The sequence below is a fragment of the Pseudovirgaria hyperparasitica genome, assembly GCF_010093815.1.
Source record: "Pseudovirgaria hyperparasitica strain CBS 121739 unplaced genomic scaffold EJ05scaffold_3, whole genome shotgun sequence".
Lineage (NCBI taxonomy): Eukaryota > Fungi > Ascomycota > Dothideomycetes > Acrospermales > Acrospermaceae > Pseudovirgaria > Pseudovirgaria hyperparasitica.
This window is the reverse complement of record NW_022985551.1, coordinates 978,651-1,006,628: the sequence shown is the minus strand read 5'-3', so window position 1 is coordinate 1,006,628 and position 27,978 is coordinate 978,651. Positions and strand designations below refer to the sequence as shown.

Here is a 27,978-nt window from a genome sequence, read left to right as displayed (position 1 = left end):
ACCTGACGATCCGGCTACTACTCATAAACATCTAAATGCTAAGCTTGCATCCATCCTGTCGCGGCCATCCAACTATCCTCTACACCGGTTCCGTCACCAATACCAGACCAGTATTACCACTACCACTCTATTCAATCCCCCGGTCTTTACCTTCCACGTCACCTCCTCGACTAAGCATCTTATCACCGGCAGGCTACCAAGACTACATCACTTAAGATTCCTGCTACCGCTACCGCTATTCCTAGGCGCCACGCCTTGTTAAAAGCTTGCCGTTTCTTCCCCTACCCTCACTAGAAGATACCAAGCATCTTCTCCCACTTTACCAAGACTCGCCATGTGTATAGCCGAGCTCAACGTCGCCAGTCGCGACTGCCAGCATCGCTGGTATCATCTTGTTCGCTCCTGCAGCGACTCCACCAACCTCGACAACTGCACACGGAAGCTCGGTCTCGAGGGCTGGGAGATCCGTTGTGACTTCTGTCCTTGGTGCGATGGCTGGAACACAGACGATGGCTCGTATCGCATCATCGGCGGAGGTCGGACGCCGTCCACAGCAAGCAGTCACCATCTATCACGCAAGCCTTCCACATCCTTGTCCAGCACACGACGAGAGAGCCGGTCAGGCAGTCTGTCACGAACGGGGAGCAACAATAGCATCACAGTAATGTCCCACAGCGTAAAGAACAGAGCCATCAATGCTCGCATCGACTCGTACCTCAACAACCGCCCGGAACGCATGCAGTCCATCGATTCACGACTATCAGAATTCATGGAGGAACAAGACGACGACGACGATAGTCCGACGGAGTCAGGATCTAGCAACAACGGCAGCCAACCAACTGGCTCACATGCCAAACCCTCGTCCGTGTTCGGCAAAAGCCTCAGGAAGAAGACCAAGATGATGGGCAAAGGCTTCTTTAGCTTCGTCAAGTAGGGTCCAGCCAGGCTGGTGATCTGTCACATTTTCCTCGTTTGACAGCTTCCCCCGCCTCGAACTCTGCCTTGTCTTGGAGCGCACCTTTGTTTTGTCGATACCCCACACAGCGCCATTGTTATTTTTCTTGCAGCGACACAATGAAACGCTGTGCTTTCCTTCTGTTTTTCTCTATACTACCAGCAAGCATACAGGCACGCCGCAACGTAGCCTTCCGGCGTTTTTTGCGTCACCCAACTCATCATTTGGAAGGGTCGGATCCGTAACACCAGGCAGGATCCACATATGGGAATGATATCACGAACCAACCTGTTCACTTCTTGCAATCTGTACTATTCTCAACTCTTTGATCTATGGATCTGATATCTCCTGTTTTGAAATATCTCCACTGTTGGGACGCGTGCATGGGCTTCTTCTGTTTGGGCACTTGCAGGGTCATGCGACGGATATCAAAAGCAGTCGCGCAGGCGTACAACGAACGAGACGACGCCTTAGAGTGACGGGGCGAGCCGGGACGGTCGCGGACGCAGACAGCGCTAGCAATACATTGTGCGCCACCATTTGTGTTGCGAGGTCTTACTTGCGTTCTTACCACATACGCTGCTACTACTCCAGGTGCTACTACCATCAATACGGTGATACGAGTTGGGGGGAGAGAGTTTTGTTGGCATAACGGACGAGGCCGGGCGCATATTGAGGCTGAAATGGCCATGGACAAAGCACACACACAGCACGGCCACAGAAAAGAAATGAAGTTACATATTTGCCAATCATCCAGTGAAACCCGTCCGAGAGTCACTTGCATTTCGTTCATTCCATCCTTGAGTGATTATTCCTCGGCCTTGTCGGACATGTGCATCATAACGCCGGTTTACTACCTAGCGATCCATACTGACTGTCCAATGATGACTATTATTCGCTAGGTCGCTCGCGACCGACCGTCCGACCGACCGAGCACACTTGTTATTGCATATGCAGCCACATCCGCCATCAGAAACAAGAACAACAGCCTGTCTGTCTATGCCATTGATGCAGGGGTGTGTCCATGGCCTTGTTGTTTCTGTTCTATTCTCTTCGCAAGGCTAACACGCATCTGGGTCAAGACTCGAGACCGACCGTGATGCCTACTTGCTCAGGTAGTCCCGGCACTAATCGTAGATAGGGTATGTGTGTGCGTGCACCGCCCCGTCCGGCCACCGTCCCTCCACAGCCACTTTTCGTACATACACATCTACATCACCATTCCACTAATTACCCCAATAATACAACGTCAGAAAAAATACATCTCCCTCCACACACACACTGTCCTCTTGTGGCAAAGAGCGTTGTGAATGCAAAATAGCCTTCTGAAGCCAACTGTTTTCTAAACAGCTAAACAGCATGCCAAACAGCCTGCCCCCCCTGGGGTGCACATACCGTGTCATCCTGCCCGACTCCGCCCCGTCATCATCATCATATTCATCATTTCAAGAAGAGAATGCCAGAAGTTGATGTTCATACACACAGTGCACACACACATACACACACCGTTCAGGCCTCCCATCTCTCTCATCTCTCTCCCCTCTCTATTCCAAAAGCAGTAAATGGCACGACTGGCTGTTAGTTAGCCTGTTAGCTACAGTACGATTAGCGCCTTGGAAATAGGGACGGGACAGGGTCAGGGTCTGCTCTACTTTCGCTACCTATCCCTATCCATATCCACGAATGTATCCTCGCTAGTAGTAACTGCGTTTGGGGAATGGTGCGATGCAGCGTGCGTGCATGTTGATTATGAGAGACGCGGCTTATGGATTACGAATACAAGCTCACTATCTCTCCAATCCAATACGATATCAGCCAACTTACAAGCATTTCTGTTCAAGGCAAGGCGGGTTTTGCGCTACTTCGGAGCGAGCGTCAGCGTTATAAGCCACACAGGAATGAGTCAGTCAGTGTGAGTCGGATCGTCCCTCCCTCGCCGGGCTGCCGGCCGGGCTGCCGGACGCCTTTGGCTGAGGGGATCCTGATGGCTGAGAATCCTCCTGGCTAGTAGGTTTAGTAGGTAGTATTGTAGGGAGTGATGATGGATGCAGATGGATGGCTGCGTTGGAATCTGATCTGATCTGATCTGTGATATGGAGATCTGCTAATTATGCTGATGCTGTGCCGTGCTGCTAATAGCGAAGGCGCGCTTATCTAGGTCTCTACATATCTCTCTTCAAACGCCTATCCATCGTGCGGGCTGGCGGGCGGGAGGGGAGGATTGAACGAGGCATCCATTCATGATCCCCCATTCCATTCCATGCAACAGTGCTGGCAGTGCGGTGCGGTGGTGTTTGCAGCGCAGCATCCGTCTTCCAAACACAACACACATGCAATGCGATCTAGTCTGCAATGCAAAACTCGTATCAAAACCAGGCTGAATCCAGTACTACGGCCTCGAAGCAACGAGGCTGAGAACGAAAGGACGTCTGCCTTGCATGGGTTACTCCATGATCCCAAGTCCAGGTCAGGCCCGGCTTTGCTCGCACGCATGCATGTATGCATGCATGCACATTGGAAGAATCCGATGCTTTGGATTTTGGATCTAGATCTGGATCTGGATCTGCCTGTATTTTTTTGCAGGGGAAATAGATATTCAGTCCGCATGCATGCACGCACTCGCGTTGTCGCCGTGAGGCATCCATTACCCATCACCGACGCAATTTATCATTCCTTCCCAACCAACCAACCAAGAAACACAAGCACTAATTAACACAACCAACCCATTCATACCTCACGTGCAACATCTCCTCCTCTCCTCCCTTTATCTATGCACATCATCATCATCAAAGGTACACGAAGCAATGAAAGTATAGTACGGTCCCACGGAGCACACAGCGGCAGGGTGCTGCACCCACACACCGGAACAAGCTTTTGCCAATAATCTTGTTTGCGGGCCGGAGAAAGGCTTGTGACGCGTGGTTTTTTTTTTGTCTCTGTACGAAAAAGTTTGGTGCGAGGTGCGGTGTGATGGCCTACGTACAGTACTGGTATGCCGGTGCCGGTTTGGACGTATGCGTGTGTGTATGTACTAATTAAGCTTCTGGCTAGATGGATGGATTGTTGATAGTTAATTAGTTCGATGTCCGGGGTTTTGAGGTGGGCTGGGGTTTGAAGGTGCGACGTGCGACGCGTAATCACGTCTACGTCCTCCTAGGAATGGTTCTGCTTGCTTCTAGGTGCTTGCTTGGGTGTGACGGTGTCTGCGACGGGGTTGGACGGTGCTTCTTTTGATGCTAGGCGTGTGCTTGTGCGATTCATACCGTTATACGTTCCCGCTGCCAGGACAATCAGCGGCGCTGCCCGGACTACGACTAGGCCTCTTACACACAGACACACACACACACACACAGAGAGAGAGATATCCTGATCGCGTGAGGACGGCACACGCACAACTTACGTGCGCAACAATCTCAGACGTCTTCCTCTCCTCCTCACCTCACCTTCCATCCTTAATTCATCCCAAACAATCCAAACCCCCACCAGTCTCAACAACAATCCACACTATTCCCCAGACCCAGAAGAAAATCCCCCTTCCCCAACCCAACCCACTTAACCCACCAAAATCACCCGAAACCCCGGTGCAAACAGTCCCTGAAACCACCTCCATCCCCGCCCCCTGAGAAACCCCCCTCAAAGCGGGTCTAAAGCAATTGATCTACTGTAGTGGAGATCTACCTCTAGTCTCGCCTCACCCATAAAAAATGGGGTTGATCGACAACTAAACCCCGCCTTTTTTCCCCTTACGCGCTATAAGCAAAGAAAGCTAAATACCATTAAGCTTCCGCTTGGCTAGAGGGGGTCGAGGCTTGGATGTGGGAACTAGGCTGAGATGAGCTAGGCTAGGCTTGGTGTTGGGCTTGGGGCGTCGGAGTTGTGGAGTGGGCCCGATTGGCTGGTGGGTACGTGGCTATTGGGATAAAGACTTTTTTTAATAGTAATTAATGGTGATGGTGGTGGTAGTGTGATACGATATGCTCCAAGTCGGTAGACGATGCATTCAAGGTTCGTAAGTATGTAGTCAAGGTAGAAAAAGTAACAAAGTGTCCGACGACTACGAGCCCACGCAGCTTCCATCCATTATGCAGGCAGCATAAGGCGTGTCCGCGGATCATCTTCCGCTGTGCGATGCGGTGCGATGTGATGCGCTGCAGGGTAGGATAGGATAGAATACTAGGTACGATAAGGATAGGGGACGCAAAGCCGGCGACGTCATACAAACGCACCTCAAAACTATCAATTCAAGCTTTTGCTAAGTCGCTTCTAGCCCCTTGGCCTCCGTTCGACCATCCTGAGGACTGTTGCGCTGCGCTGCTTGCTTGCTTGCTTGCTTGTTTGTTCGCTTGCATGCCTGCAGCAGCACACGGACGGAGATAACTGTCATTCGAACACGCATATGCACAGCTCGGAGTTCAGTCCTAGAACTCTAGGGGGCAAGAGACTGAAACCAAGGTCTAGACATCCCGCTTCACCGCCGATCGCCATCGTCGTCGTCGTCATCATCATCATCATCATCATCATCATCATCATAGCTAACCCTGCAAACCACTCAACATCCCAGAAGCCTGTCCCACATTCACACCCTACACTATCAATACCCCCGACTGTATCTTCGGCGACGACAAGCTTTCCCCCCAAGCCCCAAGTGCCCGCACAAGCTTTGCCCCCCAAAGAAAACACAAATTCCCCCTGTAGTACGCATGTAGTGTGTGGTACCCGTATGTGTCACACCACACCACACCACAATCTATATTCCATAATAATATGCAGTGCTACTGGTCCCCCCCCTCCCCCTCTTCTTTTCTTCTCCGGCAGATCCCGCGGCGCATTGACTTCCTCTGTGCGTAACGCGCGCGTGTGCGGGTGCTTTTGCTATGTATCCGATATATGTGGTGGCGCGGTGGGGGAGTGTGTTGGAATGGAATGAAATGCGATGGATCGGATAGATGGAATGCAATGATGGAATGGAATGGAATGGAATGGAATGTGATGGTATGGAATGGGATGGAATTGACCTCGAGCTGTGCCATGCCTTTTTCATGCATAGATACACCATACAGCGTGCAGCATACAGTCTACAGTATAACCAGCCAAGTGCCCGGAGTCCCGTCCGTATGACGCCGTGAGACATGGGGAGGGATGGGAAAGGAGGCGTTGTACGACTGCATCCTGTATGAAGGCTGAGACATCTACTACCTAGTGACACCGTAACACATACAACCGCACAACCACACGAACAATTGAGAGATGCGACACCATCCGGCGAAGACTCATCATATACCCCCCCCAACATGCCACATATCAGTAGAGGAGACAAAGAATTTGAAGAACCTTGGCAGTAACCGTAGGCCTCGTCTTGTCGTTGAGACGCGAAATTCGTAGAGCATTCACTAATATTTCAAAATAGCAGTATTCATTAATAGCTAAAGAAATTGCTAAGATTACAATAGAAACATGAGACTCAGATTTCAGACTACTTGAGTAACTCCTTGCAATCTATATCATATGCCTTCAACTGCTTCATTTTCATTTCGACAAATGGATCCAGTCCAGCTTGAAGGTCCTCGTCTAGCGACTCGAGCCCGTGGCCATCCTCATTCAGGCAGTTATTAAAGAGCACGTCAACATCAAGCGATTTCCGCGCAGCAAAATTAAACCAAAATCTTTTCGTATGCCAGGACTCTAGCATGAGACTCGAAAGACTCGTCTTATCAATCGTTAAACCTTTTGCTTCTTCAACTCGCTGCATCGCTCTGATAAACTGCTCCAAGCGAGGCCTATAAGCAGCCTCGAACTCTTCTATAGTTCGGCCGCGGAACAGATATGCCTCTGGCCCAACAAGAAGTAACCACCACGGTGACTCTGATGCGTATTGCTCAGGCATTGCATTTGTGAACTCAAGATCTAGCACAGCAGTGATGCGGAGGTTTTCTGGATCAACTAGCATGTTTTGACACCGGAAATCGTCGCAGAAAAGTTTAAAAGGACCACGGTCATTAACGGTGTACTTTGAAACTAGTTGAGCGAACAGATTGCAGGAGACGTATAGCTCTTTAGCAGTTTTAGGACTGGAACAGAAGTTGCGTTGAGTGCGAAGGTGAGTTAAGTGCGCTTGCGAGAGAGACTGGAAGTAGTCGCTTGCAGTGTTGAACGGGTTGCTTGGGAATTCATCGACTGGGTAAAACGTAGACGTCGCCAATTCATTCATACTGTAAGTTAGAGGCCTCCTCTTGACAGACCAGCTGCCCGTTTCAGCGTCCTTTGAGATGGCCCCAATACTAGAGAAGTTGAACTGATAGAGTTGAAGCATGAAATCAGCGATCTGCTCGTAGACAGTGTCCAGAATTTTCGTGTCAATGTTTGGGTTTAGCCAGAGCTTCTGCACGTCGGTACGATCAGACAGAATGCTACTTAAACTGACTCCCTCCACAAACTCGGAGATGATGAATGGACCAAGCTGGCGAGGGCTGTCTTTGGTCAACCCCCAGCCTAGCAGACGTGGAACTGGGATCGTGGTGTTTTCATGGATGAATTTGATCGTCTCGACTTCGTTCTGCGTCTTTTCGTCCCGGGAAACGGAGTGTCCCTGCCCTGAAAAACGAATCATGGCATCCGCGCCCCCATCGCTGAACATAACTCGCAGATAAAGATTGAACGAACCTCCCATCCAATCGATTACCTCTGGATCTTGGCTTCCTGGCCGATAGTGTGCGACAAAATGCGCGATTTCATCTTTTGTGTTCAGGACCTCTTTCTTCCACTTGTCCCATTCATCATCACCTATCTTTTCTGCAATTTCGTCATATATACTCATGGTAAGAGAAGCCGATGCATTGAGAGCGAAATAGCAGGCGACTGTGTGAATGTCGAAAGATTTGGAAAGACGCTTCTTATCTACGGCTGGCGCGCACAATGTTGATTCCACCTTGCAGTGGTCCAGTGAAGTTCGAGATACCCAGCGGTTAGCGGGTGCGGATCCGCCGTGTTACCCACTTATCTCCGTCTACATAGCTATATATTTATATACCTTAATAAATATTAGTATAGACTTTATAAAACCTTTAAAAGGTAATAATCTAGTTAGAAATATAATAAATATATATAGTATACTATAGAGTTATAATATATAGTAAAGTAGTCTCTATTATAGATCTAGCGGAGCCGTAATAAAGTATTAGATACTATATATGCTCTATCTAGTCTATATCTAAGCTCTAGATAAAATTAAGATAGATACTATAGAATCTATACTAGTTAAAGGTTTAGCCGAGGGAAGTAGTCGAGTGCTTATCATACTTAGTCGCTCGTGTCTTCAGGACCAAGGTGTGTATAATTCCATCTAAACCTCTAATTGACTATCTGACGGAGATGTAGTCTCTAAGATTGTAAAGATATTCACTGGTTTGTAGTATCGTTCCTCTTACATGTACATGTCGAGTTATTATATTCTATATAGAAATAGATAATTATAGATAAGATATCTATATCTATATAGTATCTAATCTAGCCTTCCCGCTTATCCTTAGAAATCTATAGAAAGTATATAATAAGATAAGAACTATATCTAATAAGTAATAGTTCTACTATAGCTAGATAAAGTAATAGATAGATAAAGATCTTAACTACTATAAACTAGATACTACTATAGAATAGACGGACCTAATAAAAGAATATAAGGACTCTAAAGAGGCTCTTATAGTAAATATAGTATCTATATTAGATATCTATAAGACCTTAGAGAAGAAAAGGTAGCTATCGCTAAGTTAGATCTAAAGGATACTACCCCTAGAGCTTAAGAATATAGCTCTATTATTTTCTAAAAGTAAAGTAGATAAACTCGTACCTTACTAACTAGGTATTAATTATAAGATAGAGTGACTGACTGACATACAGTACCGTGTCGTACCGTGTGTGGCGCTTCCGGAGGGCGAAAACTGCTGCTGCGGAGGTATCATCAGCGGTGTTCAATAGACTATAATGCAAGGAAGGCAGTTGGGAATGGAAGATGAAGCAGTGGGAAGGGGGAAGACAAGCAAGGAAGTTAGTAATCCAGAGAGTAATTCAGTCAAAAATAATGTCCTGGATAAGAGGGAGGCATGTATCGATATCAACGTTTGACACCTATACGCGCACTCCGCTCCATTCCACTCCGCCGAAAGCTCCACTATGTCATACCGGCACATACATCTATACTCCGCTCAGCCAAGCCATAACAGCTCGTCTCATCTGGTAGTGTCTCTCCGAAACACGACACACATTCACGCATAGCGGTACTAGGTCATCTCGAGCAATATCCAAAATTGGCATTATGAGCAGAATACCCAGATAAAGTCACGCTACACGCGCCGTGCCGGACGAGTACTCTAACACCCTAAAAATATGCCTGGATCATACATGAACTCCTTTTACACATAAATGGCTCGAACTCGGGACCTGCCGAACGCCGCGCTACCCCGTCCTGTGACTATTCATATCCCCCCTATTCTGAATCGCTGTCAATCACAAACCCACCCCTTGTCCTCGCAACGGGAGGTGCACGTGTGATAACCACATCGTCGTCATAATCGTCATCGTTACTCATGGCCGCATCCGCCATTCGCACCTCTCGAATCTCATTGCGACTCTCCTTGTTCTCATAAGCGCTCCCATACCGATTCTCCTTATCCGAATCCCCAAGCCGCGGCGGCACCCTCGGCGCAGTGTCTGTTTCCAGCGCCGTGGTTTCCTCCTCAGGGTCATCCGGCACTACTCGAGCCTTTTTAATAAACTTTCGCTTTCGTGGTTTGTCATTAGCTGGGCTTCCGGGACTCGGTGGTGTGGACATGTGACTTGGTGTCGGAGGAGTGCTGGGGTGAGAGTCGTCGCTAAAGTCACTGCGGTGCGGTCCTCCGTCGTTGTCTTCGATGCCGTCCGAAGCGTTCTCCGAGTCGGACCTCAGATCTTCCGAGACGGGTGTGCCGCGGCGTTTCTTGCGGGATTTATCGTTGGGGAGGTCGGAGTGCGCCCTCTTATGGGATTCGAGGGGGGTGGATGGTATGGAAGAACCTTTTGGTGAGTCTTTGAAGCCCGCCATTGCGCGTCTGAAGTTTGCTTTTGTGCGCTCGCGGAGTTCAGCTTCACGGCGGAAAAATTCTTCGTCGTCTTCGTTATCCTCGTCGCTGTCTTCAATAGTCAGCTGACTCTTGATCTTGCTCCGCTTCAACCGCTCCTGTTCTCTTCGCGCTTTTGCTCGTGCTCTAAGTGTTTCCTCATCAAGCTCAGTAGGGTCGGTACGCCGTTGCTTACGTGCTCGTTTACGTTTTAGCTTTGCAAGTTGCGCTTCGGCGGATGGTGTGCTTTTGCTTGGTCCTCCAGGTTCGAAAAGGGAGAGCTCTTGATCATCATCTGCTGACGAATCATCATCGAATTCGGCACGGCGACGGGCAGCTGCTGCCTTGCTGCGCAGAAAGGACTCGGGTGGTTTTCCTTCCTCGAATACAGGAGGGTCGCGCTCGAGTTTACGGATTAGGTCGAGGGATGCGGTGAGGGCCTCGGCGGAGAGAGACGATGGGATTGCCCATGTGGCTTGTGGGTCTGAAGGGGTGGATGTGAGTGTGAAGGAAAGGAGAGAGAGGAGAAGGCGGAGTTTGTTGTCTTTGAACAGGGCGAGGCGGCGGTCTTCGGAGTCAGGTTCCAGGGTGATTTGAGGGGGTTCAGGGGTGGATTCGGCAGACGGCTTTCCTGTCGCATCGATAAGGAGCTCGTCAAGATCGTCGGCTGGAGGTAAAGCAGAGCGAGCAAGGGCTTTTCGAGCGGCCTCCGCGGACTCCCAACTCTTACGTTCGTCCGCGGCCGAGGACAGCGAGTCTTTGATCCATTGCAGGGCATCGGATTTGCTCTGATTGATGAGGATGGATACTGCTACACCGACCTGCTCGTCGCGTTCCATGCCTGGCCTGACTTCAAGTTCCGCAGGTGCACGGGGGGCACGGGTTATGGTCTCCTTCTCGTGGCCGTGCTCGAGGTAGTATAGTGTAGGGTTGATCTTGCTAAACAGCATCTCAACAACCAGCTCAGGCCGCTCCTGTATCTTCTTCACGGCACGTCGGAAGACCTGCTTGATTAATTCCTCCCACTCCTTGAAAGAAGCCTGCTCAGAATCAAGACCTTCCGGTCCTTTGATCATCTTGTTAAACAAGTACAAGATATCCACTCGGTAGAGGATAATGGCCATTTCCATCTTGAATGCCAGACGGTATAGGAAGCGATGGGCACGCTTGAGCTGTTCCTCGTTTAGGTCGTTGTAGAATTTGAGAAAGGCGATAAAGGTATCGACGCTGCCCTGTTGCATGAAACGAGCAGCGAAACGAGTGAAATCGAACTTCCGTTCAGACACTGTTCTTTGGGCTTCGGCCATGTCCTCTGCTTCTTCAGCTCGGTCGACAGTAGAATTGTCGACTCCGTCCGTCTCGACCTCAACTTGCTTCTTCTTCTTTCGCGCTCTCCGCTTTGATCGTACTTGTAAGTCAACGTTCTGCTTCGAGTAACGTTCTAGCATTCGTAAGAACACATGTGAGAGCTCAGTAACGGCATCGAGATAGCTGAAGCCCTGTGTAGTGTAGCTACGCAGCAAAGTGACAATGCGATCATGCGTTGACTCTTCGTAGAAGATACGATTCAAGATATTCTCAGCAATGTCCTGATCGTCCTCCGAGGGCGATTCCGACATTTCTTGCACGGTAAGCAGAATTTGTGTAAACGCTCTCATACTGGCCTTTAGGTCTGTCCAGAGCTTATCATCATGGCTACGTTGCATGAAGCGGTTAAGGAGCACGAAAGTTTCTTGGGTCATAACGCTAGCGATAAGACCAAAACCCTCATCTTCTTGTTGTGCAGTACTGCCTGCACCTTTCGACTGCTCACGTGCTTGACGAATCTTCCGCCGACGTATACATTCAGCTTGGAGAAACCAAGACACGACATAGAAGAATTGAGCGGAGTGGCGCCTTTCGACGCGCTTCTCCTCGCGTTCGATAGCGCGACGGAGATGGGAGAAAAGCGGGTTAAATGACGAATCGAGGAAGTCTTCTACAAAGGTACGTAGGTTCTTGCGCGCCGTGCTGTCGAGATGTGTGATGCGATCAAACTCTGTCTGGTGAACAAATAAGTAATCGCGTTACTCTGGATTCGGTTATACTTACGCTCTCCTTATCAACCCCTTCCGTCTTTCGTCCCTTGTATTTTGGCTTGTTCCACTTCTTCGTTTTATCCATTTTTTGGAGACTGCGTTGAGCGTTTCCCAGGACGTCTTGTCCAGAAATTGTGTGGACCTTGTAGTCTTCTCTCTTAATCCATATCATAGTTCCAAACCGGTTGTGTCGTGTAGGGGCAGTTTTGGTATACCCTGCAAGCATTGCCTTCTCCTTGTTCAGGAGGTTCTTGAAGTCTTTTGTGTTTGCGCTGCTCAGCTTTTGCTCATCCAGGAATAACTTCTCCACATTTACACCCTTGATCAAGTGAAAAAGTGTTTCCAGTAAAATCACGTCCTGGTCCACGAAATCCTCGCCCGTACTCGAAGACATGGTTAAGAGAACCTGGAATACATCCTGTTGTTGAAACGCGTCTATAACTGCTGATCTAGACACCTCAGCGTCATCGAAATCTGTATCGACATTCATGGGGTGCGAGAGAGCGGCAACATTCCTCATTAGACATATAAGAATTCTAATGATGCTTTCGTCTCGTAGTGAACGCTCTTTGCGAGACTCGGCCATAGCCGGTAGGGAAGCTCGTACCGCCGAGTTCAAGATTCGCGAACTCGGGTGGTGTAGTATTGCACGCTTATATTCCGCCTGCGATAAACGTAGGTATGGTAGGTGTCTGTGGTGATTCACGGTCATGTCTTCGGGCTCGATCTCAATTGGCCAGGTCAGATGAACGAGAATCTCAACTATTGAAGTTAGGACTGAGCAGTATATGAAATTCCTTGGACATACGAGCCGCAACAACAGTCCTGTGAGCCCCAATCGAGTCGTGCTCTTCGCCGTTCCATTGCGCCAGAAGTTCAAGCAAATCTCCTTGAACAAGATTGGCCTCTGCTGCTGCTCTTGCTACGTCGAAACGGTTCTTCTTGATGTCGAAAGCAGTGATTAATTTTCGTATATCTCGTAGGCAGTACAGTGCCTCTTCGCCGGCTCGATATCGTCCATCGTCTTCCGCACTGCTTCCACCAATCTAACATCCGCGTTAGTCAAGTCAGAGGCTAGTAGGAGGAATCAGGAGCTGTCTGGACTTACGGCTGACACTAGACTGAACAAATACGCGCTGATTCTTTCCTCCAGCGTAGCATCGTAATCGTCTTCGTCGTGAGGATCCATGGCTGTGCAATGCTGTAGCTGTATTTGCTGATGAATCTCGAAATCAAGACGCGTCCTGCGACGACGCGCCTATCCCGCCGCTAAAGTGGCCGGTAGTCAGCCCATTACAACACCACGCGTGCGTGGGGAAGCAGCCGGGTGGCCTGTGCTGCGGTACCCATACCGAGACGTCAGAAGCCGAGGTGGGAGCTTGCTCGGTTTGCATCGGTCACAGGATCTTTGAATTACAACCTAATCAGTTGTCCAACAATCTTCTCCCCATAACACAACATCCTTTGTTACGCATGTAATCACCATGTTGTCTCTGAGAACCCCGCGGCACATACTGCGTGCATCAAAAGCAATCACATGTCGAAACTTTAGCAGCTCCCCTGTGAATGCTGCCGCTGCGGAGGTCAAGAAAATAGGGGTTATTGGTGCTGGGCAGATGGTATGCCTATGAGCATGTAGAGAACTGAAGGACCCAGTCGCATAGCTGACAGAGTGTAGGGCTTAGGAATAGCGCTTGTTGCTGCGCAAAAAGCAGGGCTCACGGTCAGGGTTATTGATAACTCTCAGGCATCTCTAGACAAAGGCTTGAAGTTTGCAGGTCGGCACCGAAATAATGTCATACTCGAAACTCAATTGACACGTCCTAGATAAACTGCTTCAGAAGGATGTTGGTAAGGAGAGGATCACGAAAGAACAAGCGACATCAATTCGTCAGCTCCTGATACCAAGTACGAAGATGGAGGATTTGTCTGACGTTGATTTCGTCATTGAAGCTGTTCCTGTAGGATTACTTAAACGCTCGCTTTGTTGCACAAACTGACCGGTAAATCAGGAAATACCAGACTTGAAGAACAAGATTTTCGGCCAGCTCGCCGAGATCTGTCCCTCGCACGCTATTCTCGCTACCAATACCTCCTCTATATCTATCACGAAGATTGCGGCGGCGACATCTAAAGACCCGACAAACCTTTCGGCTCCATCTCGTGTCATCAGTACACACTTCATGAACCCAGTACCTGTCCAGAAGGGCGTAGAAATCATCATTGGACTGCAGACTTCACAAGATACCATTGATACAGCACTTGATCTGTGCAGAAAGATGGGCAAGATTCCTTCGCAGAGCGCAGACTCGCCTGGGTTTCTTGCAAATAGGATATTGATGCCATATATCAATGAGGCCATCATATGCCTCGAAACTGGAGTTGGCAAACGAGACGACATTGACAGTATCATGAAGAATGGGACGAATGTTCCGATGGGTCCTTTACAACTGGCGGATTTCATTGGCATTGACACATGCTTGGCTATCATGAAGGTTCTATACGAAGAGACGGGTGATAGCAAGTATAGGCCTGCTGTGCTACTAAGGAAAATGGTTGACGCTGGCTGGCTTGGTAAGAAGAGTGGGAAAGGATTCTACGATTACTAGATGTCCGAATTAAGAGTCACACAAGATAAAGACAAATCCAGCACTCCTAGCAACCACGCGGTCAGGGTAAGGTATCATTGATTGTGTTCATCGTAAGGTACGATCTACGAAGCCATCAAGCTGGCACGTTAAGATCATTCCAACATCCACCGTTACATCATGCTGGGAACCTTTCACTTTGCCGTCTTGTCTTGTGCAGCTTTCTCGAGTATGTGAGTAGGGTTAGACTCAAGACCACTCTTCGTCTTGTCCGAAGCGTCCTTGGAATCGTTGCTGCCAGCGGGGGCGCCGCCCTGGTCGTTCGGCTTCGCTTGAGTGCCAGCTTGGTCGCTGGTCTGGTTCTCTGGGTCAGGCGATTGGCGGCCTTGGTTTGGGGCAGACATTCTGGCTGATTTGAGCTGGGTAATGGTTAGAGATGCAGATCGAATGAAGCTAACTAGGTCCGTAGAGCTTACTGTTTGAAAGCTTAGGGTAGTCTGTGTATTATTAGCATTTGCGTAGAAGCTGAAAGTAACCCGTGAGTAGACTTACAGTGATTGATCGAAGTGTCAGAAGATGTTGAGAAGTATTGAACGAGGCGATATTTCTGCTGAGATTTGTTGGTTTTTGTAGCAAACGCCCCTCTACCTGTCCGCACCTGCAGTCAAGATGACTCGCCCCACCACGACGTCATGTCTACCTAAGGCACCTGCAAGGGGCCGGGGGTGCACACCTCACGGACTTTGGTAGTCCAGCCTCACGAAAATACATTTTCCAGGCGATATTTTGACATCGTAACATCTTTCCACACAAAGTGAAACTTTAGTGGGGCTCGTGTTACAGAGCTCCTGCTCTCAATACTAAGACGTGCCAACGCATAGACTCTCATCGGCACCGGCAAAGGCTAACCCGTCGCCTAAAATCTTTCTTTCACCATCCTTCACTTTTTCGAGCCACATTTCGACAAGAAGGTTGCTGGTAGAATATACTTGCCAACAACTTTGCTATAACATACAGTAAGCAGTAAATTTCCATCTGTATCCTCTACCTCTTCGCGCCCCTGGGCGTTGCCATGATGAACATTTTACTTTCAATATGTTTCAAGACGGAACTGACATACAATGATCGAGAATCTTTCACTGAGATGCTGTGAAATCACTCCAAGTTATACTTAAAACTTTTTGACCAGATACTGACGAAGCTATAGATGAATGTCTTCCACAACCCTGATGTCTCTTCACTGCCCATGATACCTTATCGTCAGATCCCGGCCGATCCCGAAGTCGACGATGTTGTTCTCGGAATACATAGCGGCAGACATCACGCAAATGTGTACATTAAAGAACACCCAACGCAGAGCGTAGGCCATACCAGACGGTGCTATGTTACACTTGGAAGTACGAGCAAGGAAAGAATTTTGTGTGCAAGAAGACAGACCACGCGAACGCTGTTCCGTCAAAACATACCTGTCTTCCAACCCTTTTGACCCATGTCCAACCCAGCAACCAGAGAAGTCGAAGAAGGGACTCGGCTTATTTGACAATCGAGCCTCGAAGTAGGTATGTTTTGGTAACTATGCGGCCAACGTTTAACCGCGATTTCGACCACTGCGTCGTGGCTCACCACTCTCTGTGGCGGCTTTTTTAGGCTCCTTTTTCTTGGTTGGTTCTTTTTTCTCGCCATTCTTTGCAGGTCTACCGCGAGCCTTCTTCGGTTCATCCGCAGTTTTCTGTTGCTTAGATGCGGGCGCGTCATCCGAGGTCTTGTCATCCTTCTTGTGGCCATTTTCAACGGCACCTGCCTTGCGCTTCTCCCCAGTGGTAGACTCCTTTTTCTTGTCGCCCTTCTTTTCGATGTCTTCCTCACCGTTCGTTTTGTCGTCATGGTTGTCCTCTTCCTCTTTCTTCTCGGCTTCTTCATCTATCTTCTCTTCCTTTGATTCTTCCTCTTTATCTCCCTCTTTTTGCTCGGACTTGCCATCGGCCTTCTCATTCTGCTCATCGTCTGTGTTCGTGGTGCCATTTGCTTTCTCTTCGAGGTTCAATTCATTGGCACGCTTGACAACATCGTTACCAGGACGAGCGATATGGACAGCTGGATTGTCTGGCTCAGCGTTCTTCTTGATTGTGTTACCACGGTGCGACTCGATGGCAATTTCACCCTTGTCAGCAACTTCAGCGACTTCACCACCCGGCTTGCCATTTCCCCAGTTCCAGGAGACTTCAAACATAAATATTAGCATATTACTTCATAGGCGCATAAAGCGCGCATAGAGTATGACTAATGAGGTCTTGAGTGGACATGGATATGCGCAAATCAACAAATGGGAGATGCAAAGTTCCACTAGGCTTTCTACACCAACTTACCCTGGTCGCCCTTCTCAATGTTCTTTTCAGACATGGTTGATATATGTTTCCTTTCACCCTGAGGGTAGCTCCGCCAAGCGCCAAGCACCAATCAAGGTCTTAGTATATCGTCTGTTGACAGTCAGATGAACACTACCGGTATGGGCGCAAGACTGAGTAGTTTTGATGCGCAAAGGATGGATTAATGCGCCTGTATGGTTGATGAAGCGAGGTGGAGAGGAGGTTGGAGGTTGGAAGTCTTCCGGCAGGTTGCGCTGGGGAGCTCAAGCTGATGTCGGGAGCTCCCATCTGATTGGCCAACGGCTCAATGACGTCTCGAGCTAAGTGAGCCATCGATGGGAATCGTGCAACTAACCGAATATAGATGTGGAGAAAACGCCGCAATAGCCACAGCAGCCACAACTAGGCTTCACGTGGTGGCATGCTCAATCAATGATCAATGATACAGATTTTGTAGCCAAAGTCTTCTCGCACACTGAACTCAAGTGTTTCTGCCTCATCGACGAAGTATTCCTCTCGGTGCCTTAAGATTTCCATAACAGGTCTGACTTGACAGAGATATTCAGATGTGCTCTTCAATCAACGTACAGTCAAGGAACGGCAGTTGATTTATCTTCTATTGTTGACTCCCATTCGCAAGTTGGAATGTCCAAGCAATGCTGAGAAGTACTAGTATCTTGAAGCGATAGATACCGCGGTGTTAAATTTGTCTTCATGCGATTGAGTTGCGAGTGCGCTCAAATGAGGGAGAAGGTCTTGAGATTGTCAAAATGCTGGTTTCATGAAGCAGAAGGCAGTTTCCCCTCACTGGATGTATTCTTGAACGCGATTTCTTCTAATATCTGCCCTGTCGTATAGGAGCAGATAGCAAATACTTGGTCAATGCTTAGTTAGTCACACTTGAAGTGTTAGAGATTTACTCTTTCGCCTGTTGAACATTATTCCAAACAGCAAGAAGCTACGTGTAATGTTATACACCAACTAGTGCCAGCATTGCCCACCAAACGCCCAAACCCCCAGCCTAACCCTAAACGAACTTTTCCCCCAGGACTAAAGACCGTCTAAATAGCAAAGTCGTGAATGCCTGTCGGTCCCGAATCGTTCCAGTCGTTCCTAGTCATGTATCCTTTTCCAAGTCCCTGGTCTACGACGAATAGTACCTTCGCCGCAACTTGTGCGCCCAGGAACGTAGACTCGTCGTAGCCTACTTCTTTCCATTCAGGAAAGTACTCGGGAACCTTGGCGATTTTGATACTCGTTGGAGTTTGTCCGTGTGAAGAGTGCATGTTATGTGAGTGCATAGATGCTGGGGTTGATTGCCCGGGGTGCATCATGTGAGGGTTCTGAGCAGTGGTGGCAGCGAGAAGTAGTGGGTTGACTCCGGATCCGCCGTGTGGGCCAAGCTGGGGTTGTGGAGTATTTGCGCCTGTACCTGCTGGGGTTGATATGGTCGAAGGAAGTTCCGATGTGAATATGGTTGCTGAAGAGGGCGAGATGAGGTACTTGGCTTGCAACAATGACATTAGAGCGTCTTTGAAACCTGTGGAGCCTTAGCAAATAGTCTCATCTGGGAAAACTGTTATTACCTCTGATCTTTGCTCCGTTTCCAACGATGATTAAAGAGTCCCAAAGCTCGCTTCGTTTATTAACTTCTTCCACCGAAGTTATTGTCTTGTGAACGGCATCGGCTATACTTTCAAGGATGCCTCCGCTAACAGCTTGGAATCGTTCCGTACCGACCTCGATCTCGCGCTTGATGGAACCAGCTTTGGCAAGTCCGGATGCTACAGGCGACGTAGCGTCTCCATTAGTCGTTTCTTCAGCTGTTCCAGCTTTCGACTTGGGACCTTCATCTAATCTCTCCCTCATTTCAGCAAGATCACCTTTACTCAAGTTCATCTCTTTCAACGTGTCTAGAAGCTTGTGATCCTCATACATGAACGTTCCCTTTTCTCGTTTCGAGTTTGGCAACCTCGCTGGTTTGGCAATGTTCGCTGCTGCTGCATCTGCAGCGTTCTTCTTCTTGTTTTTATCTTTCTCGAGTTTCTCTCTCTCCTTCTTGGCAAGATATTCTTGCATCTTGCCACCAGTAACGATGCTGGCCACGTCAATTACTCCTTCGCTTTCATCATCTCCATTCGCCTCATCACCAACAACAGTGTCGGGGCCTGGCCCTAGCGGTACAGCCCCAAGGGCAGTTCCTGTGTCCCGTTGTCCAGGTCCTGACCCTGCAGCTCCGGTGGATGCTGCCGCCGCTGGGTTTGACACAGCTTCTTCTGATCCACTAGCAGGCCCTGGTAACTGTGTTCCGACGGGCAAGATCTCGCAAATTGGACTCTTCTTCAGCTGTTCTGCCATGTCCCTACTGAAATGCTTGTCCTTTGGTTTGATGACCTCCAATAACCGTTTGGTCATAGCCTCTCCTCCTGCATTCTCTAGTGCCACAGTTCGGCCCGCCTCATGCGTGAGGAATTCCGAGATAGCTGTAACATCACATTTGCCCTTCCCAATGTCTATGACCGTCGCACTTTGTACGCCATATGCATACATTGTAGCCACGGCAGAATCCATGAGCGCAAAGGCTGGCATTTTGAATCGCTCAAAGAAAAACTGTGTGATCTTCTCATGGTCCTTCATGGTCCATACCGGTTGCGCAATGAGAAGTATAGGTGTGTGGAAAGGTGGGTTGAGCGTGTTGTAAACATGCGTCATGAGAGCGAAAAAGCACGACCAGTTGACGATCTTCCCTCCAGCAATAGGCCACACTGCACCCTCCTCTGACATGAAGTCCTCCTCATATACAACCTCTGTATCTCCATTCGTGCTCCCATTTGCACCATGCGCACCAGGTCCGCCTTTCTTCCTGATCTTGTTTGGTTCCCATTCTCCTGCCTTCTCGCCTGGGAACATGCGCGACCGTATGCGAAAAGCGGCAGGGGTAAACGACTCTGGTAAACCTAATTGCGCGAGCGTCGTCTCGGAACCGGGGGAGATAATCTGAAAACATTGTGATTAGTGGTAGCATAGGATATTGTTGCTGAAAAGAGAACGGCATACGATAATCTGGTCATCTTTAAAAGGAGGCATTTTGCCCTCGGCGCGATCGAAGCGTAGCAATGGAACTGTATTGAAGAAGCTTGAGCTTGCGGGAATCGTCGCGCGTATTGGCGATGAAGAACGCGGCAAGGTGTGGCTAGGATTCAACATGGCACCCAAGATGGCGCCTGGCGAATCAGGCATCAAGTCTGCCAACATGTTTTCAATATCTTCCGGAGCTGCCATCTTGTCTCTCAAACTTCAATCTCAAAGCATTAATGATGAAGCAGATCGTACATCTAAGGTTAAAATTGTGTTTCAAAACGTCTATTATGGTGTCGAAATGAAGTAGGTACAGTCTATGTTATATAGAATCTATTTAAGGAGGCGCATCTAACAATCGTACTCTTTCCTTCTATGCACTAAGCGTCCCTTTACCCAGACAGCAAGAGTATTCCTATCGTCTCCATTGTACACCCACTTAGCAATTCGATCCTCCTCATTCTCCCATCCAAAGATATCAACAGGCCCTTCTCTGGCAGCGAACTCGTCACATCCTTCAATGTCCTCAGCATCCCCTAGCCAGATCATTTGTGCATCAAAATGTTTTCCGACTTCGAAACCTCCAACTTTGTCTTGCATTCCGACCACTTTGGCGCCGCCACGTGTGGCGAGGTACAGTGCTTCCTCGTGTGTGAGTTTAGCTTGATCACCATCCGTCATGGCGAGATGCCTCGACACCCAGACAGTTTGGCGGACCATTTCCAGAATGCTCGGGCTGAATCCACCACTGACATCCGTTCCGAGGCCAACATCAATACCTCGCTCGATCAGATCGCGGACTGGGCAGCAGCCTGATGTGAGAGCTGTGTTGCTAGCGGGACAATGGCTGACCTTTGCTTTACGGCGCACAATAAGCTCTTTTTCCATTGGCGTGAGATGAACTGCATGCGCCAAGATCATCTTTTCGTTCAACAGGCCGGCTTCCTCATAGACATTGGCATAGGATCCAGACTCCGGGAATAGTTGTTGCACAAGTTCAATCTCGGGCTTGTTTTCTGAAATGTGTGTTTGGCAATATGCATCTGTCTCCTTCTGCAGCTTTCCGAGCGCGGCCAGACAGCCTTTTGAACATGAAGGAGCAAACCGAGGTGTGATAATCGGCTGTACAATCTCGCCTGCGGGATCTATGCTCCTGACATAGTCGATACACTTCCGTGAGTTCTCGGTGCCGATCTCAATGCTCTCATCGCGATAGTACTCAGGGCTGAGTTGATCCATGCACACTCTGCCAACGAAGGCACGCTGACCTTTCGCAAGACATATGTCGGCAAGGAGATTTGTAGCAGGAACGTGGAAGGTCGTGTAGTACGACGCTGTAGTAGTGCCATGCGCAAGCGTCCTTGCGACCGCCCGGCTATAGATCTTGCGTGCCTTGTCCAGATCCGAGAATGATGACTCAAGAGGGAAGGTATACGTATTCAACCAATCCAAGAGTGTTGTCTTGCCGAAAAGTCCAGTGTTTGGATATTGCGAAGCGTGAATGTGTGTATCTGTGCTTCATCAATTCCATGCTCTCAACAAGCTCCGGACAAACGGACCGATGAACCCTGGGAAGAACCATCCACCCTTCTTCACGATGACGAATTCAACATGACCATGTTCAAAAGCCTCTTTGAACTCCAAGGTCTTCTTGATATTCTCAGCATTGCCCCCGGCGCCTCTCAGCACAAATCTGATAACACCAGACTTGTCTACCCCTATGGCACCATCATTCTCAATCTCAAGCTCGGTCACGCTCCTACAATGGACAAAAGATCCAATATAGACTGTACAACTGGTGGTAGCCATAACAGATCAGGAGAGACCGAATCCCCGGGGCTGACGCTGTTCCTAGCTTCTTGAACGAAACCTTCCTAGATAACAAGTCGCTTCAGCCTAGCCAAGATAACAGCGTTCGACAAAGACTATGTTTCGATCAACAGACGCAATAAAACAGACGCGCATCACCGAGTTCAAAAATCTACCCGAAAGAGTGCATTTGCATAGATATAAGAAACATTCCAGCAGCCATGCTTACCCTTGGGAAAAGCCCTGATTGGTGACGCGGGGCATGCACGCAACGGTGCTCGGCGAGCTCCGCGCATCTGGGCCCGCCTACGAACGAATCACAGCCCGGAGCGAACACAATTGAAGGCAATCATTGAACAGATTGGACGTTTGGCAAATAGGTCTGGATGAACTAAAGAGGTAACTTTTTAGGAATCATAATATTGGATATGACGAAGCGAGTATGTCTTGCACTATGTTCTGCATCGTCTTGCCTTGCTTTGTGGATGGTTGCGCCGATAAAGATGTATTGAGTTGCACCTAGTTAAGGTGCTATGGATGAGGGTTAAATCCTTGATCGATGAGTATTCCCTCTAGTCTGGTGCCGAGGGAGATCTGATCAAAGTTCTCAGGCATCATGCGGTATGATCTAGAGCGAGATTAGCTTAGATCAACACGAAATGTCGGGAGCACTTACTTGATGAACATCATCTTCAAATTTCGCGCCTTGTCTTTGATGCTGATATTGTCGCGGCCTTTAAATATCCTGGCCCCTGTTTGGTCATCTAAAAGATCGCGAATGACAGCCCAATTACAGCCGTAAAGACCAATACTCTCTACAAGTCTTTGTTCCTCCTCGGCCGTCCAGGGGTTCTTCCCTCGTGTTTGCGTCTTCTTTTTGGCTGCCACATTCTCTCGCGCTTGTCTCTTCGCTAGGTCTTGAGAGGCGATAGGTAGCTGAGAAGCCCTCTGTGCAGGCCATGTTTGTGGTGACGCTGGTGTATTGCGGCCTGTCTCCCTTATCTTACTTGAACTTGGCTGAGGTCTCTCGGATGAAAAGTCTTGCACAGCATACCTCTTTCGGCTATGAAGTTGTCGGCGTCTCTCTGTATCAACGACTCGATTATCATTCTGAAAGCCTTCGTCCTCGGTAGGATCCTCATCATCTTCGTCTCGTTGCCTCTTTCTTGAAGTCTGAGTTGCCTGCGTATAGGAGGGGCCGGCCTCCGAAGATTGAGTTGGTTCAAAACCATCGGCTCCCCATTCGACCGGTTCAGCTCCTGATTGTACATCTATTAGGCGACCCCTTGCCGACGCTCTGTTATGCTGTGTAGCGGAGCTGGCCAAATTTTCTTTCCCTTTCTTGAGTTTCTCTATTTCAAGTAGCCTCCTTCGCGTGCTCTGCGTTGCATTGATAGATGCTGTGGCAGCTGAACGTCTGGTAATTTGTTCGACTGAAGGCAATTCGTCAATGTCGTCTTCTTCTGACACGTCTATCGTGTTAGAAAAGTCGGGAACAGCGTCGTCCAGATGATCAATGTGTTCGATTTCTACGATTGGGGCAGTCTTATCCACTAGATCTTGCTCATTGGGATCCTTCAGATCTGCAAAATCTTCCGCGGTGAAGTTCTTCAGAGCTTCTATGCCCCCAATGTGGACACTACGAGCTCATTAAGTTGAGGAAAGGTTATGCGTGCAGTGCTTTACTTACGAGTGCGCTCCGTGTGATCTCCTTGATTTCCTCCGGGCCTTCGCTTGTGCCGCAAACTCTTTGATTTCCTCACGGAGTTTTGCCTCCATAGATGAAACATCTGAGTACAGACTCATGACAGATTCAATCTCTGATGCTCGATCTTGAACCCATGCAACTACGATCCCAAGAAAGTCCAACCACGTAAATACATTCCCCAATTGATCAAATTCGACTTCACCAGAGGCGTTTGTGGCGTCGTAAAGCAGCTTCTTCAGTCTTTCGTGGCGAGCCTCGATTTTATCGCGAAACTGGGGCTGAATTTCTGTTTGAGAACCCAATCCATCGACGTCCCAGCCCTTCACGTCGATGGACCCGTCAGGTCGCCGTGCATAGAATATGTCATCAAGCGAGCTCACGAGAGCCTCTACATCCTGCCCTTCATCTTGTAGCCTCTTCAAATGCTGTATTGCCATTTGAGTGCGGATTTCCAAAGCAAGAGAGAAAGTAGGACGCAGGTTATTACTATATCCAGATGTTCGACCAACATTTGGCTTAGCAAAACCAGAGAGGAACAATTTCGGGAAATCAGTGTCCATATGTAAGAGGCGTTCCCATGACACGGGTTCTTCGCTTGTAGACGGAAGAATAGTTCGTATGAACATGGCCAAATTTGCCAAGAAGAGAACTGGATCCGGACGATTTTGAATACCAGCAATCTTTCTTGAGAAGTCTCCTGGTGCGTCTATACTAAATAAACTCCTCAGAACGCTGGTTGTGCTTATATACTTCTTTTGCGAGCCGAGATAAACAGTCAAGGAAGGCTCAAGCGCTTGCCATATCCGGTCGAAGGTGCGCCTTATGTTATTGTCCTTTGCTAGGAGATCACTGTGCAAGTCCCTGATCACATCCGCGTCTGCATCAGCTGGAGCGAATCTCTTCAAGAAGCGTTTACTATTTGAGTACAGTCCGTCCAGCTCGTCCAGCATTTGTTCAGAGTCCAGCTCCTGAGCTTCGACGTGAGAATAAGCTGTTGTTCCTGATATTTGTGATAGCACTCCAAGAGACGTATCCAGAGCCGTATCACCAGATGTTCTTAAAGGCACAGCGTGCTCATCTGAGAGCTCTGCAGCTTCGTGATCGGCGATATATTGTTCCTCCTCTTCACCATGGCTAGGTGCGTCTTCCAAGACTGTTGCGAGTTCTTCAACCTTTGCCTTCTGTGCACCTTTCCTTGCGCCGCGTGACAGAGCACTGATGCGACTCCCATTGCTATCTACGCTCGTTGCTCGTGTATTTCGTGGTTTTGAGTATAAGGTCCTTTGGGACTCACGCTCTTGACTGGCTGTTATACGAGCAGATCGCCGCGAGCCCCGTGAAGTTGGGCTTTGTGCAGTGGAAGAGGCCTGCGTAGGTTGAGTAGTGACGCGACTGCGACTTGAGGCCCTAGAATTCCTCCGATCGGCCATGTCTTCTGATTCGAATGGCGAAGTGGTTGGGAATGACGGTGGTCCGAGATGAATTTAATAGGGGAAGACTGACAAGTAGATAATTGAAAAGGTGCACAAAGCAGATATGCCCTTTTTTGTTGTCGTGCCTCCCCTCACAAAGGGCGCATTTCATGCGACATGCCGCAACACGCTAACACATCCATGGATGTGGTGCGCGCCTCAGGCAGCAGGAGAATTGGACTCGTATAGCGGCAAGTTCCGGATCATCGCCTCTTCTCTAGGAACAGAACTTGACATGCTTGTTATTTGTGCGACACTTTCTCGTGAATTTCGCATCGTCAATACTGATACACTACAGAGACCTTCTGTTTCTTCCTGCGCCGAGACAAATCTACTTCAGCCCCTATATAGGTACTTAAATCCGACTCTGCAGTACCTAGCGCACGCCCCATCTCAATCATTCAGCAAAGGCCAGCTCCGGCATCTTTTCCTAAAAGTTCCTCTGCTACTAGATCACGCTTCATCACAGTCGCCCATTCGTGCTCCCGAGCTCACTCTTCTTCACTTCTCACCACACTCACTCACTATAGTTATCAGCATCGTTCTTCATGCAGGAGAGCTAAAAACATTCCGATTGCCTCACGAGACACACTCTTCCTGGTGGCGACACAGAATACGCGCGTAGCTACACAAGCTTATTTGCACAATGCGGTTGCAAAAGTACTCATCAACTCTTATCTTCCTTATTTTCCCAATCCTCGTACACAGCGCCGCAGGCGACGAGAGCAGTAATGCATTGGCACGGGACCCTGACGCACAGGCACCTGAGGCCCCTCTCGCCATGCCCACCACGGTCGGCAAAGTCAAATCGAAGGATGAGGTAGGGACAAAAGACGCGCCTGTGGATGGTCTGGACGGGAAGCCACACAAAGGACCATTCGTAGAAACGAAGCTGTCGCAAGAGGTGGAGGACTTGAAAGCCGAGAAGCCAAATGCGTCGAGGCCAAAGGGTTTGGTGGAGGAGGATGGGGTGATGAATGATCGCAACCGGCCAACTCCGAAGCCTGGCACGACGGGAACCGAAGGCGGCGTGACAGAAAAAGAACGAGATCGCAAGGCCAAGGAGGAGTCGGGCGAGAAGACAGACAAGATTCCCGAGAAGCCGAAGGAAGCCTCTCACAGCGGCAAAGAGACATCACAAGACGAGTCCCAGGGCAACAAGGGTTCTGAGGATGCGGATAAGATTCCCAAAGAGAAGCCCCTTGGTGCCGCTGGTCTCGAGAAGCCAGACGACCTCCCCGGGAAACCTCACGACATTCCAATGCCCAGCCCTCCCAAACTCCCAACAGACTCTACATCAGACACACCTATCTCCTACCCAAAATACCCCGTCAAAAACGCCGAAGATGACGACTCCGGCGTTATCCAGCCCTTCCACTCTTTCATCCTCTCCCTAACCATGATCCTCTTTTCTGAAGTCGGCGACAAAACCTTCCTCGTCGCCGCCCTCATGGCCATGCGCCATGACCGAATGGTCGTTTTCTCTGCCGCCTTCTCTGCACTCATCGCCATGACTGTGCTCTCCGCAGTCCTGGGCCACGCTGTGCCCACCCTTCTCCCCAAGCGCTTTACGAACTTCGCCGCCGCTATTCTGTTCCTCGTCTTTGGCGCGAAGATGCTGATGGAAGGTTACAAAATGTCCCCAGATGAGGGTGTAGGCGAGGAAATGCGCGAGGTTGAAGCCGAGCTCGAAGAGAAGGAATCGCTTGCCCGCAGAAACTCCCGTCGTGCGAGTGACTTGTCGCCGTATGCGCTAGAGGCAGGACGAGGGAGAAAATCGAAGTCGAATTCGCGCTTGCCGGCGCCTGCACGAAGTCCGTCGACGAGCCCGTCCCGTTCACCATCGCCTGGTCGGAGGAACTTGGCTGGGATGTTGAACGGCGTGAATAATCTGTTTTCACTGCTTCTGAGCCCGGCGTGGGTACAGACATTTATTATGACATTTCTAGGCGAGTGGGGCGACCGCAGCCAGATTGCAACGATCGCAATGGCTGCTGGGCAGGACTATTGGTGGGTCACAGGGGGTGCGATCAGTGGACACGCGGTGTGTACTGGTGTTGCAGTAATAGGGGGCCGGGCGATTGCCGGACGGGTCAGCATGCGAGTTGGTAAGTTGTTCAATACTATACATCTGTTAATCAAGTGCGTAGAAGCTAATATCTATCATAGTGACACTTGGCGGCGCAATTGCATTCCTTGTCTTCGGGGTCATCTATTTAGCGGAGGCTGCGTACTCGGACTAGCGGCGTATCAAAACATCATCATTACTGTATATTTAGCTTCTGGACCAGAGTCCAATGCATTACTAGACGATTGCGGATTAAAAAATGTACGTATCAGGCGAAGGTCCCTCTTACAAATTGGCAGCGCATCTAGCCAGTGTTATGCAGCGGCAGAACGAGTTCGACGCATATGACTGATATCTCCATAATGAGGGACTGAATATCTACTCGGCACTACATTACGTTCATCCATGCTCATTAGTTTCTCGAATGAACTCAACTCTCGCATAGTATTCCGAAGGTTCCTGAAAGGAAATTAGCTCATATTGCGCTCCTAGCCACCTAACTCACAAAAGCCAAAGGAGTTGTGAGGGTAACATCTAGCACAAATATTTTAAAATGATGAACAAAAGATACAAACAAGGTAGTACTCGCCTCGGCGTGATTCAGTGACTTTCACGGCGCTGAAATTGGACCAATATATCGCAGCTAATCAACAGCCGGATATGGTGGTGCTTATAGGCATGTCTGATGGAAACCGGGTATGTTCTTGGGTGAATAAAACAATGCTAATACTACTGGACGTTGATCGACACATTTACACCCCCCCCCC

General features: G+C 49.1%; 11 protein-coding genes across 11 annotated transcripts; 3 read left to right on the top strand and 8 right to left on the bottom strand.

Annotated features, from left to right (window-relative positions):
* The first annotated feature begins 18 nt into the window (after window positions 1-18).
* EJ05DRAFT_248854 (uncharacterized protein) lies at window positions 19-1,091 on the top strand. Its single transcript, XM_033740142.1, has one exon. The coding sequence runs from the start codon at window positions 335-337 to the stop codon at window positions 932-934; it is 600 nt and encodes a 199-aa protein (XP_033603442.1). The 5' UTR covers window positions 19-334; the 3' UTR covers window positions 935-1,091.
* On the bottom strand, window positions 1,092-1,973 carry EJ05DRAFT_248855 (uncharacterized protein). Its single transcript, XM_033740143.1, has one exon. It carries the CDS (start codon window positions 1,746-1,748, stop codon window positions 1,248-1,250), a length of 501 nt encoding a protein of 166 aa, XP_033603441.1. The 5' UTR covers window positions 1,749-1,973; the 3' UTR covers window positions 1,092-1,247.
* Window positions 1,974-6,428: 4,455 nt separating this feature from the next.
* On the bottom strand, window positions 6,429-7,880 carry EJ05DRAFT_461628 (phosphotransferase enzyme family protein-like protein; the record flags this gene model as incomplete). Its single annotated transcript, XM_033742652.1, has 1 exon — window positions 6,429-7,880. Exon 1 carries the CDS (start codon window positions 7,767-7,769, stop codon window positions 6,429-6,431), a length of 1,341 nt encoding a protein of 446 aa, XP_033603440.1. The 5' UTR covers window positions 7,770-7,880.
* Window positions 7,881-9,019: 1,139 nt separating this feature from the next.
* Window positions 9,020-13,359, bottom strand: EJ05DRAFT_473554 (timeless-domain-containing protein). Its single transcript, XM_033743427.1, has 4 exons — window positions 13,231-13,359; window positions 12,931-13,168; window positions 12,136-12,884; window positions 9,020-12,086 (listed from the first exon to the last, which is right to left on the bottom strand). Exons 1-4 carry the CDS (start codon window positions 13,309-13,311, stop codon window positions 9,435-9,437), a joined length of 3,720 nt encoding a protein of 1,239 aa, XP_033603439.1. The 5' UTR covers window positions 13,312-13,359; the 3' UTR covers window positions 9,020-9,434.
* Window positions 13,360-13,515: 156 nt separating this feature from the next.
* EJ05DRAFT_473553 (uncharacterized protein) lies at window positions 13,516-15,129 on the top strand. Its single transcript, XM_033743426.1, has 4 exons — window positions 13,516-13,741; window positions 13,801-13,900; window positions 13,950-14,083; window positions 14,135-15,129. Exons 1-4 carry the CDS (start codon window positions 13,607-13,609, stop codon window positions 14,729-14,731), a joined length of 966 nt encoding a protein of 321 aa, XP_033603438.1. The 5' UTR covers window positions 13,516-13,606; the 3' UTR covers window positions 14,732-15,129.
* Window positions 14,905-15,511, bottom strand: EJ05DRAFT_497557 (uncharacterized protein; the record flags this gene model as incomplete). The annotated part of the gene is made up of 4 exons (XM_033746548.1): window positions 14,905-15,129; window positions 15,187-15,207; window positions 15,263-15,320; window positions 15,444-15,511. 4 exons carry the CDS (start codon window positions 15,509-15,511, stop codon window positions 14,905-14,907), a joined length of 372 nt encoding a protein of 123 aa, XP_033603437.1.
* Window positions 15,512-16,730: 1,219 nt separating this feature from the next.
* EJ05DRAFT_429052 (uncharacterized protein) lies at window positions 16,731-16,934 on the bottom strand (the record flags this gene model as incomplete). Its single annotated transcript, XM_033741535.1, has 1 exon — window positions 16,731-16,934. A coding segment is annotated over one exon (204 nt), but the record flags the coding sequence as incomplete, so codon positions are not given.
* Window positions 16,935-18,137: 1,203 nt separating this feature from the next.
* On the bottom strand, window positions 18,138-20,163 carry EJ05DRAFT_491825 (actin-related protein, ARP9 class; the record flags this gene model as incomplete). The annotated part of the gene is made up of 3 exons (XM_033746004.1): window positions 18,138-18,616; window positions 18,663-20,073; window positions 20,134-20,163. The coding sequence occupies 3 exons, from the start codon at window positions 20,161-20,163 to the stop codon at window positions 18,138-18,140; spliced, it is 1,920 nt and encodes a 639-aa protein (XP_033603435.1).
* Window positions 20,164-20,404: 241 nt separating this feature from the next.
* EJ05DRAFT_248605 (guanine deaminase) lies at window positions 20,405-22,438 on the bottom strand. Its single transcript, XM_033740141.1, has 2 exons — window positions 21,714-22,438; window positions 20,405-21,665 (listed from the first exon to the last, which is right to left on the bottom strand). The coding sequence occupies exons 1-2, from the start codon at window positions 21,961-21,963 to the stop codon at window positions 20,506-20,508; spliced, it is 1,410 nt and encodes a 469-aa protein (XP_033603434.1). The 5' UTR covers window positions 21,964-22,438; the 3' UTR covers window positions 20,405-20,505.
* A 56-nt stretch (window positions 22,439-22,494) lies between these two features.
* On the bottom strand, window positions 22,495-25,101 carry EJ05DRAFT_497553 (uncharacterized protein; the record flags this gene model as incomplete). Its single annotated transcript, XM_033746547.1, has 3 exons — window positions 22,495-22,591; window positions 22,640-23,602; window positions 23,654-25,101. The coding sequence occupies 3 exons, from the start codon at window positions 25,099-25,101 to the stop codon at window positions 22,495-22,497; spliced, it is 2,508 nt and encodes an 835-aa protein (XP_033603433.1).
* Window positions 25,102-25,369: 268 nt separating this feature from the next.
* EJ05DRAFT_535853 (UPF0016-domain-containing protein) lies at window positions 25,370-27,723 on the top strand. The gene is made up of 2 exons (XM_033749272.1): window positions 25,370-27,251; window positions 27,313-27,723. The coding sequence occupies exons 1-2, from the start codon at window positions 25,790-25,792 to the stop codon at window positions 27,384-27,386; spliced, it is 1,536 nt and encodes a 511-aa protein (XP_033603432.1). The 5' UTR covers window positions 25,370-25,789; the 3' UTR covers window positions 27,387-27,723.
* Window positions 27,724-27,978: the final 255 nt, after the last annotated feature.

Excerpts from the sequence above, each read along its gene's own strand:
- EJ05DRAFT_248854 (XM_033740142.1), top strand. The coding sequence starts at position 335 with ATGTGTATAGCCGAGCTCAACGTCGCCAGTCGCGACTGCCAGCATCGC.
- EJ05DRAFT_248855 (XM_033740143.1), bottom strand. The coding sequence starts at position 1,748 with ATGAACGAAATGCAAGTGACTCTCGGACGGGTTTCACTGGATGATTGG.
- EJ05DRAFT_473554 (XM_033743427.1), bottom strand. The coding sequence starts at position 13,311 with ATGGATCCTCACGACGAAGACGATTACGATGCTACGCTGGAGGAAAGA. Across the intron at positions 13,169-13,230 it reads TGTTCAGTCTAGTGTCAGCC|ATTGGTGGAAGCAGTGCGGA; the intron begins GTAAGTCCAGAC and ends CGCGGATGTTAG. Across the intron at positions 12,087-12,135 it reads AAGGGGTTGATAAGGAGAGC|ACAGAGTTTGATCGCATCAC; the intron begins GTAAGTATAACC and ends TTTGTTCACCAG.
- EJ05DRAFT_473553 (XM_033743426.1), top strand. The coding sequence starts at position 13,607 with ATGTTGTCTCTGAGAACCCCGCGGCACATACTGCGTGCATCAAAAGCA. Across the intron at positions 13,901-13,949 it reads CAAAGGCTTGAAGTTTGCAG|ATAAACTGCTTCAGAAGGAT; the intron begins GTCGGCACCGAA and ends GACACGTCCTAG. Across the intron at positions 14,084-14,134 it reads TCGTCATTGAAGCTGTTCCT|GAAATACCAGACTTGAAGAA; the intron begins GTAGGATTACTT and ends CCGGTAAATCAG.
- EJ05DRAFT_248605 (XM_033740141.1), bottom strand. The coding sequence starts at position 21,963 with ATGGCTACCACCAGTTGTACAGTCTATATTGGATCTTTTGTCCATTGT. Across the intron at positions 21,666-21,713 it reads GTTCTTCCCAGGGTTCATCG|ATACACACATTCACGCTTCG; the intron begins GTCCGTTTGTCC and ends GATGAAGCACAG.
- EJ05DRAFT_535853 (XM_033749272.1), top strand. The coding sequence starts at position 25,790 with ATGCGGTTGCAAAAGTACTCATCAACTCTTATCTTCCTTATTTTCCCA. Across the intron at positions 27,252-27,312 it reads ACGGGTCAGCATGCGAGTTG|TGACACTTGGCGGCGCAATT; the intron begins GTAAGTTGTTCA and ends TATCTATCATAG.